The sequence below is a fragment of the Protobothrops mucrosquamatus genome, unplaced genomic scaffold, assembly GCF_001527695.2.
Source record: "Protobothrops mucrosquamatus isolate PMUCROS unplaced genomic scaffold, P.Mucros_1.0 scaffold_13, whole genome shotgun sequence".
Classification (NCBI taxonomy): Eukaryota; Metazoa; Chordata; class Lepidosauria; order Squamata; family Viperidae; genus Protobothrops; species Protobothrops mucrosquamatus.
Genome location: NW_015386089.1, coordinates 296,012 through 310,966, shown reverse-complemented (window position 1 = coordinate 310,966; position 14,955 = coordinate 296,012). Strand labels below are relative to the sequence as shown.

Below are 14,955 nucleotides of genomic sequence, written 5' to 3'. Positions count from 1 at the left end.
TACGGTTTAAACTCCCGCACAACAAAGGGGAAAGCAAAGATAAGAACTGTATGTGAATCCACACATTTGTAGATATGTAACCTTTTATTTTCAAAAGCACTAGGACTAATAGGGAAAAAAAGTGGGCTTGGAAGAACAATTCAGAAAAAAAATAGCGAGCACTGTATTCACATGATATGTTAAGTATGGATTATTGACCAAGCCACAATAGACTTTTCACACAAAATAATCCATAAAATATTTTAAATTATTCTAATATTTAAATTCACACACCTTACTAAAGTATAATGGGGGGGAGAAACTGGACTTTTGGCTTAGTATGTTGTACAAAGCCAGCCATATCTTAGTGGTATGTATTAATGTAGCATTTATAAGAAATTCAACAACTTGTGGCTAAAACAAATATTGATTTAGCATGATCTATGAACCCTGCATTCATTTAACACACAAATGGAAACAAAACAGGCGTTGGCGCCTACTTATCCTAACCATGTTTGCCAAAAACTGATAGTATAATTTTCTACCATTTTCAGGAGAGAACTACATGAAAATTATGCTGTAAGCAAAAAAGCACACTCCCCAAGCATTTTCTCTTATATAGGGGTTAGCCCTAGCCACTTGCAGCAATCAAATCCCACCCACCCGAAGTATCCCGTTTTCTGGGAATTAATTCAGGCATTATGAAAAAATAAGAGAGACTTGACCATTTGATTTATGACAGTGGGAGAGATACATATGTTGTGGGGAGCTTACTGAATTTGTTGTGAAGACTTTATTTATTGATATAGTTTTATAATCTGCCCAATAAATGGGAATCTCTAGTTACTGACTCAGTGGGTGGGTGGGGGGGGACAAAGATTACTTCTGGATTTTTTTTCCTGTGATTTCTCAATATGCTTTTCCAGATGGGGATGAGTCCTGTTCTGTCTCAGAAAAGCAGGAAGAAGTTCCTGCTGCCCCAAATAATGGACCCATGAGTATGGTAATTGACAAAGTGAACGGGCAGGAGGAGCTGAGAGAAGCCCCAGAGGAACTGAGTGACAAAGATGCGTCTGATTCAACCTCAACTGACAACACTTGGGAAGATTCAAATGAGTTTCACCGACAAATGGTGATAGGAGATGGACCATCAGGAGAACAGGAAGCAGTGATACAGTCACGCCTGGCTACATACCGAGATGAAGATGTGACTGCAGAGAGTTGGCGGGCACACAGGAAACATGTCTTCATTTTAAGTGAGGCTGGGAAACCCATTTATTCACGTTACGGCAATGAAGAAGCCCTTAGTTCCACCATGGGTGTCATGATGGCACTGGTGTCATTCATCCAAAGTGGGGATAACTCTATTCGCTCCATTTATTCTGGTATGGAATTTTTTTTAAAAGGAGTAATGCTCTTAATAAATTTATTAGGAGGTTGTATGTGCCTGTGATTTATCTAAAATAAGAAAAGCTTGGGATTGCAGTGCTTAGAATTCATTAAGGGCCACCCACGTAATTTAAGCACTGGATTATAGATCAGTTGGCATGTTTGTGCCCATTTTGATAAGTATTGTTTATTAAAATGTCTGAGACCCTTTGCAAGTAGGCTGGTCTAACCATTTTCCCCAAAACAGTTGTATTTCCCTTGCTACTTAATATCTTGAGATTGTCATTATACTATGGTATATGTATACTGTATTGTAGGTGGTGAAATGTATGCCAACTCATAAAGTAATTTGTAAATTAGAAATTTTACTGTACATAGAATATAGTGGGTTGCTTGATGTAAAACCTGAGTTTTGGTTAGGTTTCTAGTATACTGGCCAAAATCTGTTCAAACCTGACCAGTCTTTAAATGTTAGCAGGGAATGCTTTGCATAATGTGGGTATAGCTACAGCTGGTAACCTAGTTGATATATTTCCTATCTTACTAAAAATGTTGTTTAAAAGCCTCCATTGATGAAATTTAAAAACTCATAAGTATATCTTAAAGGGCATGAATCAACAAATGAAATGAAAGGGAAAGGAAAGGAAGAAATACTTATGATGTGTGTTTGGGAAATTATAAAGGGGGAGGTGGACATATATCTGAATGAAGGTGATCAAATTTTGTAGAGCAGAGTTGATGAATTCATGTACAGAACTGAAAGTGTAGAGTTAAATTATGAATAAAAGGGATAACTGTATCAGCTAATATAAATTGGGTCAACCACAAATAAGTTTTAGGGAAAATGCTGCAACGTTCTAAATAAATGTGAGGTAGGGAAAAAATATTTTTAAGTGACAAGCAAGTAGATGAGAAGATAAAAGACCATAGAAAAAGTCCCTGGGCCATTTGAAGACTCAGGAATAAATGAAAATGGTGATTGTTAGTGAATATTTGCTTAGGAAAAGGTATTTGTTTAGAAAATGTGGCTTAAATAGGTTTGCATGAATAAATGCCAAAGAAAGGAATGTAAGTCTAAAAGCATGACATTTGATAGTTTATGTTGAAAAATTGAATGAACGAGGATCATATTGAAAAACAAATCTATAAAGGAAGAGTGAAGGGGTCAGGAGGAAGACCAAGGAAATCTCAGTTTTGGTACACTGATGAACTTCTCAAAAAGTCAAGGATGAGAAATTTAAGGAACAAAGGGCAAAGTATGAATTGATGTACAGGTAGTCCTCGCTTAACAACCCTCATTGGGACCAGAATTTCTGACACTAAGCAAAGTAATCATTAGGTGAAGCATCATGTGACTACACCACTTAGTGATGGCAGTTCTAATAGTGCCAGTTGGAGTCATTAGGCCAAGACTGTGCTGTTGTTAAGCGAGGACCTCATGCTTTTCCTGCTCTGTGTTATTCATCTCCACTTGAACTTTCCCCTTCTGCCTTGCTATCTCCCCCTTCAAGTTCACCTTTTTTGGCTGCCTTATGCTTTGCTGCCCCTGCACACCTCTGTCCCTGTTGCCCCAGCTGACTTTCACCAGAGCTGTGATGGCGCAATGGTTAGAATGCAGTATTCTCCTCACTGCCAGCAGTTCGATTCTCAGCCGCTCAAGGTTGACTCAGCCTCCCATCCTTCCAAGCTCGGTAAAATGAGGACCCAGATTGTTGGAGGCAATGTGCTGACTCTGTAAACCGCTTAGAGAGGGCTGTAAAGCACTGTGAAGGGGTATATAAGTCTAAGTGCTACTGCTACTCTTCCTCCCACTACTGAAGAGATGTGGCCAACCTGGGCCTCCGTGAGGTAGCTGCTGGCTATATCCAGCCTTCCTGAATATGGGAAGAATAATATGGAAAACAGAATGTACTCTTTTTTGCTACAGGTTTTTTTAGTAAACTTTTTAAAAATCCGCATGCCAGAAGAACATGCAATATGTTACTGTATTTTCTCCATTGCTAATTGCAAGTAATCCTCGACTTACAACCTTTCATTTAGTGACCGAAGTTACAATAGCGCTGAAAAAAGTGACTTATGACCATTTTTCACACTTACGACTGTTGTAGCATTTTCATGCTCACATGATCCAAATTCGGATGCTTGTCAACTGGTTCATACTTATGACAGTTGCATGTCCCGAGGTCATGTAATCACTTTTTGCGACCTGATAAGCAAAGTCAATGGGGGAGCCCGATTCACTTAACAACCGTGTTACCAGCTTAACAACGGCAGTGATTTGCTTAACAGCTCAGGCAAGAAAGGTTGTAAAATTGGGCAACGTTCAATGTCTCACTTAGCAACAGAAACGTTGGGCTCAATTGTCATAAGTCGAGGACTACCTGTATTAAGACAAAATTATTACAGTATAACATGTTCTAGGTGGGATGGGCAGTTGAACTCGGAGAATAGATACATAAGGGGATAGCTGGAAGAATAAAAGCATGCTTTGACTGTTTTAAAAAGAAATTGTTGTTCCAGCTTGTATTTGATTTTAGTTCTAAGTTTAATAGATAAAATTCTGGCTTTTGTCTTAGTAGAAACCACAGACTATGATGTAGTATTATGCTGAGCAAAGAGAAAGGTGATTTTATGAGCAACTCTTTATCCAGGAAAGAAAAAAACCCAAACTCTAAAGTAGTTTACGGTGAGCACATCTTAATTCTGGGACTTTTGCCATGCTATTAATATTTTGATATGTGCAGCCGAGTGCCTGCTTGGTGCAAATGCATGCTTCCTTTTAAAGTTCCCAACCACATGTTCACGCTCCCAGCAGAAAGCTTAGAAGACTGCTGACGTCACCAAATTCTAATTAAGGGAAATGCACTAATTAGTTCATGCACTGAACTAATATGTGATTTGGTGCCAGAATTCTCAGCCAACCTAGCTTGGGATTTATGGGCATTGACGTCTGGATGGATTTAATTTACAACAGATTCGTGTAAAGTTTTAGATAGGAAAATTCATATTTAAATATAAATATATTTATATTTATTTAAATACATTCATATTTAAAATTCTAAATACGATTTAAATTATATTTCGCTATCAGACTATAATTCTCATTTCCAATAAAAGTTATTTTTTGTTGTTTAATATAACCTGAAAACATAGTGCTTAGTGAGACATTTAGAAGATACATGATCCCTGTCACACATAGCCAATCTAGACAAATCTTGAAAAAGTTAGTAGTGTAGTATTTGGATGGGATTAAGCGACCATTTCCTGGATATTCCAGGACTGTTGATGAAGTTAGGCAATCAAAAAAGGATGGAAATGGCAGTGACAAATATTGCCAAGTTGTTAAATTTGATTCAAGGTACCAGATTTTCATATTAATTTTAAAAGTGGAACAATAGTATCATAGTATCAAAGAAGCAAATACTTGCAAAATCATTAGGAGCTGAACCAGTTTCAGTTCATTTCTAGAATAACCATCACAAGTTTTTAGTATTACTTGGTTGTACTGATAAAAGTGGAGTAATTAGAGGAATATATCTCTTTTTCTTAACTGCATTAAACTATCTGACTTCAAGCTATTAACCATAGATCAAAATAGGATATTAAAAATATTATTTGTAAGACCCGTTCCTTCCAGCATCTTCAATGCAGGAGCAGTTTTCACGGTTACTTCATTCAGGCCTTGAATTTCTTTGCCACACCGTCATTAAAATGTTCTTAGATATAATCTCATTTATGAATTGTTTCTAGTTTTACTCAGTAGAAGATACATTTCAGGACCAAAAACAGACTCCTCAAATCCTTAGGATAGCAAAAATGCATTCTGCTCACTTTTTATTTCATGGTCTATTTTCCCAATTCCTGGCATTTATACTGAGATTCTTCTTCTTTGCCCAGATTTGCTCCATCAGCTCAAATCCTGTACAGTAAATCCTTGATTTAACTTTTTTTTTTTTGGAAAAGGGAAACAGGGATTCTAAGAAAGCTAATATTGCATTTGTTGAGTGTCCAAAATTGGTTCTGTTATAATAACGCCACACTTCATCTTCTGAAGCAATGACTGTTTTTTCCTCCTTTCTTTTACCATAGATGATCACAAACTGGTTTTTGTGCAGCAGGGCCCCCTGGTACTGGTTTCAGTTTCGCATACCCTACAGTCAGAGCAGCAACTACGCCAGGAGCTTTTGTATGTCTACGATCAGATCATCAGCATGCTTACTCAGGCCAGCATCACTCGCATCTTTGAACGGAAAAAGAACTATGACCTCCGGCGCTTGTTGACCGGTTCGGAGAAGATCCTTGACCGTTTGCTGAACCTGGTAGAATCAGATCCTTGTTTTCTCCTTGGAGCTGTACGCTGTCTACCCCTCCCCGCCTCCCTCCGGGATTCCCTGGGCACTTTGCTACAAAAAGCCATCACCCCTAATCTGGTCTTCTCTATTTTGGTGGCTCGGAGTCAGTTGGTCACCACAGTGCAGGAGAAAACAGTCATTGAAGATTGCCGGTTAGAACCTACTGACCTACACCTGTTACTCAATCTCATTGGGGCAACTTCTGCCTTCCAAACTGGGGAAATTTGGACACCTATTTGTTTGCCACGTTTCAACCCTGATTGTTACTTTTATGCGTATATTTCTTATTTGGATTCAGAATGTACTGTCTGCCTCATCCTTCTCTCTACGGACAAGGACTCTTTCTATTCTGTCTCGGATTGCAAGAAACGCATTGAGGAAGGCATGAGGACTCAGAACTATCTGCAGGCACTCTCAAGTGGCTTAAAGAGCCCATCCTATAGTGTGGGGCTGGTGGGAGTGCCAGATCTTCGGCACTTTATATATAAACCTCTGGATATACCGGATAATTACCGACAACTTCCCCAATTCACCAGGTAATAAGTCTGGAGGGTTGAAATCGACTGTGATCAGGACCAAATATGTCCTGAAGCAAGGAGGTATCTATGATGTCACCTTAGGGGCCAATTTCATCTGTCTTTTGATTCTTCTTCCCCTAAATATTCACAGATGTCTTAATGTGTCATATCATTCGGTTCATGCTTGGAGTAAAATCTGAAAATATGACTAGTTTTTTTAATGGCCTGCACCTGCCTAAGAAAGAATTCCTGAGATTTTTTTGTTGTAACTTTCCCTCATCTCAGGTTAATATTCCTCTTAATTGTGGAGATGTTTTAATAATGTGCAGGTGAAGATGATGTTCTGATATCAAAAACAAAGCTGAATTTGACAGTGGGTTTTGTCATTCCTGGCAGTAAACATATACTGCAGTTTGAATGTATGCTCAGTGGTAAAATTACCTTAGATCTTTTTTCTTTTAAAGTTTGCTGCGTTGAGGCTGTCCTTCTCACTCCTTTTCTCTTCCCCTCTTTATAGCTGGCAGCCAGAAACTGTGGGAAATGCTAAGCTGCATTTATTCAGTTTGTTTTAAATGTAGCAGTCATGTGATGTTTCTTTCCTCCAGGAATCTATGTGTCTTGGGACTTCTGGGCTGCAAGAAGGGAATCAAAGGCTGAACATCATAAGATCCCAATTAGCTGACAAAATTTATAAACATAATCTAAAAGATGTTAAGAAGTAAAGTTCACTCTGATGCATTTTAGTGCCTTAAATGTTATTTTAGAAATCCTCTTTCTTCTCTTCATTTGCTTCGGGAAAAACTGCATGAATGGTATCCCTACCTTACTAGAATGGGCCATGTGATTTATTTTAAGAACTTGTTCTGCAGTTACTTCTATTAAGAGTCTTCCAAGGTCCAGGAAGCCTCTTCTGGCCTATATACTGTAGTACGATATATTATAGAACAGTAGGGCACACCACAAATTTAGCCTGTTTCAGAACCAGGTTTGTAGTCGCTTCAGAAGATTCTGAAAAGCTTCCAAAAACTGATGACATTAAACGCAAGTGATTAGCAGTAGGCTGAGCATTGCCACATCTAGCAATGCTCAGTTCTACATCTATAGAGCAACAGCTCATTGTATACAAATTCTGGAGTCCATTCTGTGGAAGGCATTCTGAGGGTGAACTGTATGCTGCCTGTTTCCTCAATATCTTATTTCTCATCTACTACAGTCCAGAACTGGAGGGGCCATATTGCAATGAGAATGAACGGCACCGACTCTTTGACCTCTACCACTACCTTCACAGTCGCATCCACAGTACCTCACGTCCTCTACGTCTCATCTACCATGTAGCTGAAAAGGAGACTTTATTGGCTTGGGTGAGGCCTGACAACTTTATTGACTAAGGAAGTAACTCTCTGGTAGACTTTCAGATGGATGGGCTAGCCCAGGGGTAGGCAACCTCGGCTCTTTTATGACCATGAGTTCATAAAAGAATTTCAACTCCCAGAATTCCTGAGCCAACATGGCTCAGCTTGGAAACCTCTCCCTTTTCCCTCAGCATGGCTGGCTGAGGAATTCTGGGAGTTGAAGTCCACGAGACATAAAAGAGCCAAGGTTGCCTACCCCTGGGCTAGACCTATGTTAGATGAAGATATTAGACAGTTCCTAAACCCATGTTTTCTTCATATGACTTATTACATAAGATCGTTATAAAGGGCAAACATCTTTCAGGAAAGTATTTAGAGAGATGGAGTCTTCAGTCTTTCACTTGTTCACTGATCCCTTATCATGAATCTTTATTTGGGTTTGGTTTTTTTTGGCCATACTGATTCCCTATTATGAATCTTTATTTGAGGTTTTTTTGGCCATAAATGCTAATAAGCCACCAACCATAATAATACTTGATAGGTAGATAAAAATGCCAAATCTTGCCTAAACATCTGGCTGACTACATGGAACAATCATAATTACTATCAATCTCTCCTTATTGGTTTTAATAATTGTAACATCAGACAGTTTTCTAAACCTGAAATAAATAATTATTAGCTGCAGAAGGAGGAGAAGCAGAAGGAAAAGATTCTCATATTGCTTTTTAAAAGTGCATTGTACTAGTTAAAGTAGTTTTCATCTTTGCCACTAGTGGTAAAGGAAAGGGAAGGTTTAGGAAGAAAAAATAACTATCAGCTAGAGAGAGTCATTACTTTCAGGAAGAATATGAAACTACTTTACCAAAGCTCAAGAAGAACTTTTCGGAGAAGATGTAAAAATCCTGGGTATTTTGAAACAATGACAGAAAAATTCTATTTCCAACTTTAAAAAAAAATAATGGGAGAAATGTTAACATGTTCAGTATTTTCTTATTTAAACATAAAATATATAATGCATAATTATAGTACATAAAATTATGTTACTTGCAATATTTACAAAATTGCAAAACAATCCTATTCATGGTTTCCCATTGCCTGCTTCCTGTAGCTGAGAGAGAAGGACTGACCCTATGTGACCCAGCTGGCTTTGTGCTTAAGGCAGGACTAGACCCCAGTGTTGGTGCTTTAGCCACTACACCAAGCTTACGTATACATGCAGTAGGGTGAAAGCTTTAAAATGATAAATTCCAATTTGTTAATTTACAGAGTATTGAGGAATAGCAGTATGTTTAGACATCTAGTGAAACTTGTATTATAGCAGTATTTGAATGCTTTCAAAAAGCTCTGCAGTATGACTAAGAATTAGTATTTTTAACATTGAACGAATTTTCCATACTATACATCTTAATGAAGTCCGCGTCCTATAAAACAAAAGTATTTCATGGAAATGCTGGCGCTCATTTGGTCATTTGAAATTTTAGGAACCATAATCGTGGATACGTTTTATAATGAACTAAGGTTCCATCTGGTAATTGGGAAAGAACTGGGGTATTTTAATGCTTTTGCTTATTCTCAAAAGTTCTCTCTTTCCTAATTGGGATTTTTGGCTTTCCCCTGCATTCTCCAGTTAAAATTTTATGCTTGTTCTCCGGTGGTAGCTGTGCAGCCTGAATGGTCTGTCTTTTTTTTCCGTTCTCACAGGTTACAAGTAAATTTGAATTATATACCTGTTTCAATCCTTTGGTGACGAAAGCTGGTGCCATCAATGTCTTGACCAAACTGTTACGTTGGATAAAGAAGGAAGAAGACCGGCTCTTCATCCGTTACCCACCCAAGTATTCCACTACACCTAATCCTGGGAAAGGAAACAGGCCCCCCCGAACAGATGGTACTGAAAACGGCTTCTTTGGAGGAGGTCACTAGACCAAGGACTTCCAGTTGCTCTCAAAACCATTTTGAATGTGTATCACCTTACAGATAGCCCTGGATGATGGACTGTTCTGTGAGCTGGGGGAGCTCCTAGTTTTGTTTTCTAAACCAGGACGGGGATACGAGAAGGATCAGAGTTTACCAGGCTGAGCTGGGTCCCATTGTTGGTGATAAATCCAGAAAGCTTTAGCCTCTATGTTTTTAAATATTTATTTCCACTTGTGGTCTTTATTTCTAAGGAGATACTAAGTCAGATGGAGATCCGGAGATTAACTGGAAATAGATAAGGAGGCTTTGGCTGATATATCTTTGGAAGTGGCATATAACTGGAAGTTACTGAATTTCACAAGGATTGTGCTTAAATCACATTGACGCTTCTGCAGCCTAGTGGGTTTACATTTTTTACCACTCCTGTTATCACTGGGTAATTCTCTGTTCAGTTTCCTCTTCCTCCTGAGCAATTTACTCAGGTTGCATGGTATTTTTTCTCCAGAGAAAAATCAGGAGGTAGGGAAACTGGGGTGCTTTGCTTGTCTCAAAGAAGAGTACAAATGGGTTAATAATGGAAAGAGAGAGCCACATTGGGAGACAAAAAGTTAATCTTAGAAAAGTTTGAAAATACTTGCTGCTTTCTGATACACCGCTTGATTGTCCACAGTTCTTCTGGAATGGGTGTGCAAAGCAGATCTACAATGGTGGTGATTTATTGGAAGGCTGGCTGGCACTTTCAGACAGTGTGTAATTTAGCAAGATGATTTTCTATAAAGATAGCTGATTTGAATCATTTTAATGCAACTTTGGGAGTAGGTCAAAATGCCCAGTTCCAAAGAGTCTTTTATCCTGGGACTGTCTAGCAGTATTTTTGATGAACATACGCATTGCATCTTCATGTTGTACTATAAATACCCTTTGAATGAGAGAGGCTGCTTCAGCCCTTTGTTCTGATACCATGAGAAAGTATATAATGTGTGATATAATGTGGTATATAATGTGTAAGGGGTATTTTGTAGTCCTTTGAGAAATTTGATGTCTGTATGTAATGGCTCAGTTTGGACAATGTAATTAATTATGATGGCATTTTGATTTACCTTTTAATGTTTTCAGTTTGAACCTAACTGGATTTAACTGTTCCTTTGCCTTTCATAACTTTCTTCCTGCCTTCCTCTTCCCCTTGCTCTGTTTCTTCATGTTTTAAAATTCCTATGTGCAATTGGAATACACTGCTCTTAAAAGGATTCTGGAATTTTTTTCCCTATATTGACATGCCACTGTTCTCTTTTCCCACCTCATAATTAGGAAGACACATAACTCCATCATAAATTTACTTTTAGATTTAGTACTGACAAATAACACTCTTCCCATGTCTGCCAAATTTGGATTTTGTCTGAATGTAGTAGCAGATGGGAAAGTATTCTCGGAAAGTGACATGACTGACAAGCAGTTGTATTCTTTCCCTTCCTGAGCAGTTGCTGCTCTGCCATGCAAAGTGTGTTTTGTATAAATTGGTTGCTCTTTTACTGGGTCTTTTTGTGTTTCTATTCGTATTTGTTAAAATTAAGGCTTAGATGTGGGAATATAATCCTATCCCTTTATCATAGCTTATGATGAAGGAAGGGAGAGATAGTATGTGTGTGCATAGTGAGGCAAGACTTAATTTAACCTGCGATTCCTGTGTAAGTGTGTTGGTAGTTTTGAACTGAGTATAAAATGGATTTGACCATCTTTGCCAACAGTGCAGGCAGTGAAGGAATTATGCTGTTTTGAAGGGTGCATCTGTTGCTAATCAGTTCTTTCTGGTGATGCCTGGTTGCTTCTGGCTGGCATTTTTTTCTACCCATAAAAGAACAGCACTGCTTGTGTATGGCTGGCTGGTAATGAAGGCTTATATTTCTAGCTGAGCTGATACAGTGAGAACTAGGGACATCTGATTAAATTTCAACAAAAATCCATTTTAAAATCAGGCCCATCTTGGCATGCGTCTGTTTCTTTCTCCATCTGTTGCACATTCTGCAAAAAATATCTTTTAACTTGCAAGGATTAGCTGCATTATTTGTTTCAGGGATCCTTTGTGGTAATGTTGCAAATAACAAGGGTATTTCTTTATAATGTTAAAGTCTAGTGAATTGAATGCAGTCTAGTGATCAGTTAATTTAATTAAACCCATATCAAATCTGGCTATAAGTAAAAAAAACAATTACTGTAAAAGGAGAACATTTTAAACATGTATTTCTTACCAAGGCAAACTTAAAAGTGGCATTCTTCTTACTTAGAAGGGGAAGAGTTTTGACAGTTGCTGTGCTCTGTAAGTACTTGTAGGTTAAATACCTTGTACTTTTATACAAGTACTTCTATACATAGTTATTTAATCTATGCAAATGATTTTAATCAATTTATTTTACTAGAATTGAAGATGTGCAAAAAGTTGACTAACAACGCTTTTAATGAGGCTGCCTGTTTTTAATGTAGTTTGGTTGATAATTAATTTATTGAAAGATACAGCCTTTTTATCTGGAAGTGATTCCTTCTTATCAGATGTAAGAAACATACAACTTTTTTTTCTAAGTCTGCTTAGAAAAGTTTTAAAATGTTTTAAAATTTACCTGAAGACTACACTCAACTAAAGTATAGTTTCTAAATAATATTTTTCTCCTTAACAATTGGGGAAGAAAAAGAAAATCTGAAACACTTACCAAAAAAGATACTGTAGTACTATTGTCAGGAGCCTTTCTACACAATTTTGTTTTCTTTGTTTTCTTTGTTAACTTTTTTAGACTTTTTTTTTCTTTGTTCCTCTACTTTGTGTCTTTCCTGCATGTGATTTTGTTCTTTGGTTCCTGCAGTTGATTTTGCGCCTTTGGGGCTCAAAAAACTATTCTGTCCTATGCAGATTAGCTGGCATTAGTGAGTTATGCATAGTGTTACGACATATATTTCACTGAGATGTTAATTTATTTACTTTTAAATTATTATTTTATTTATAAACCTTCTCTTTAGATAAATAAATCTCTGGAGAAGATGTCCAGGTGGTCTGTCAACACTAATTTGAGAATATTAATTTTCAGAATTAATAGCCACAAAAGAAAGTTGGTCAAAATTGTATGGGACAAGGCTGAGGTATAATGCTGTTTACCTTTTCTCCACTACTAAGTTAAAATGCTATTTATTGGTCTTGAGTTGTCAAAAAAAACTCTATACTAGCATGAATATTGTTGTTTCCCATTGCTGAGTCTTCCTCTACTGAGTGTGTTCGGCAGTCATTGCCAAATGATGTTGACTAAATTATATATATAAAGGTAAAGGTTTCCCTTGTCCAGTCGTGTCTGACTCTAGGGAGCAGTGCTCATTTCCCTTTCTTAGCTGAGGGAGCCAGCGTTGTCCGAACATACTTTGGTGATCATGTGGCCAGCATGACTACATGCAGATTGTGCACAGAATACTATTACCTTCCCGCCAAAGTAGTGCCTATTTATCTATTCGCATTTCCATACTTTCGAACTGCTAGGTTTGCAGGAGTTGGGGCAAGTAATGGGAGTGTGGCACTTGGGTCTTGAACCTAAGCTGTCATCTTTTCCAGGTGACAAGCTCAGCAACTTTAACTACTGAGCCATCGCACCCTCAAATTATACATATATCATCATCTAAAAGAATATACTGTATGGCACTGTGGGAGATAGGTCTGACTATGGGATCCTGTCCACCTTCTTTTGAGTCCTCTTTCTGTACCGTATTCAGACAGGACACTTTGAATAAACTTTAAAAAAAAAACAGATTCTACTCACAAAGGAATCTGTGTCATATACAGCAGGATTTCTCTCCCCTTCTCATGTTTTCTTTACGTAAAACAAATGCTGACTTCCAGATTCCTTTGCGGTGTCCTTGAGAGGCAACTGCGAAGGAGAAATTGATCTTGTCATTTTAGAGTTGCTCCATTTTAGTGATTTATATATTATTCCAGCCTGATTTTGTTAATACCACTTCATGATTCTACTGCTTCAGCCTTACTTTAGAGCAGTTGAAATATTTATAGTATTGAACTATACCCAGCTCTTTAGAGTTGATGGCAAAACAGATGAAGATGACCAAGGATTGGAAGAGAAGGGGCAAGCTGTAGCCCCAGAATTCATGAACAAATGCCACTCTGGTCCCACTCACACTGGTCACCTGATGGATCTTTCCCTGTTGCATCTAACCATGAAATAAACATGCCATTTTTTTGTGGTATCTCCATAGTATTGCTTTCATCCCATCCTCAATTCATGCTGAGGCAAGCTTTACTCATTCTTAGCTGTACTGTTAAAGCCTATTTTCTTCCTTAAGCTGACAACATCCAAAAGCTGCTGCAATGGGTATAAAATTGGTCATGCTTTGCCTCCCATTATATTGGAGATGAAGTAGGTTTTGAACTCCATTTTGAACATTTATTTGTCACTTTCGCTGAATCTGTTGCCTTGTCTGGAATAGGGAGAGCACAACTTAACATTGCTGAATGCTGATTTATTTAAAACTACACCAAACCTGGAATAAGTATATTATATTGCAGGGGTGGGTTGCACTTCAGCTATTATTGGCCCATGCAATTTAGACAATTTGGGCTCTTTCTGCATGTCTCCCTTTCTCCAATGAGTGCGAATGTAACTTATTATTTTAGATCTCTTCCAAAAGAGTTGGCTCCTTTCTGTTGTAAGATGTTGTATCCTTGAAGCGCATGTTTTGAAAACATTTTCAAAAGATATTTTTTGCAGTCCAGACTACACAAAGATAATCCTTATGTTTCTTTTCCCTTTGATATAAAGCCTATCAGCAATTATCCTGCACCTGCAGAATAAATTATGTTTTCTATTACCAGTGGAAGAATGTTGTATTATATATATGTAAATTATGTGTAATTCTTCATTACTATACATTGGAAACTGGAAGCAGACAAGGCAATTGTATTTAAATCTAGACAAAATCAAAAAGTAATGCTTGGCAAGTTTTGTGGTATAAAAGACTTGAGTCCATAACTTAAAAGAAACATGGACAAAGTTTTACTACCCAGAGCTATACTTTTACTTTTATCTTTTTCAGCCACTGAGGGCAACACCATGAGGAGCGATGTAGTTAATCTCCCTGGAGGGGATTGAACCATACGTTTTGTTGTTGTTTTTTAAAGTGGCCTTGGTATTTCTTTAATGCAAAATAATGTGTTGTTTTATGTGTCCCCTCTCTTGAAATTGCATTGTTATTGTGGTAGCACCATGGAGTGGTGCTATATATACCCTGTTTCCTCGAAAGTAAGGCCTGCCTTGAAAATAAGCCCTAGTTTTGAGGTGAGGTGCATACCTAAAAATTAAGCTAGTGGGGGTGTGGAGCTGCCCCATGTGCCCCACACCCAGTCAACTTGCAGCCAGGCCTCTCCTTGCTAGCCCACTTCTTCTGTGGCGTCTTCTGCAGCTA

General features: G+C 37.9%; 1 protein-coding gene across 1 annotated transcript in view; it reads left to right on the top strand.

The window, feature by feature from the left end:
- LOC107297643 (vacuolar fusion protein MON1 homolog B-like) overlaps positions 1–9,513 on the top strand; it is a 10,158-nt gene extending 645 nt beyond the window's left edge. The window contains exons 2-5 of the mRNA XM_015827039.1: positions 906–1,364; positions 5,458–6,256; positions 7,452–7,599; positions 9,292–9,513. Of these exons, the coding sequence (XP_015682525.1) occupies positions 906–1,364; positions 5,458–6,256; positions 7,452–7,599; positions 9,292–9,513 (1,628 nt within the window). The remainder of the gene's footprint in view (positions 1–905; positions 1,365–5,457; positions 6,257–7,451; positions 7,600–9,291) is intronic.
- Positions 9,514–14,955: the final 5,442 nt, after the last annotated feature.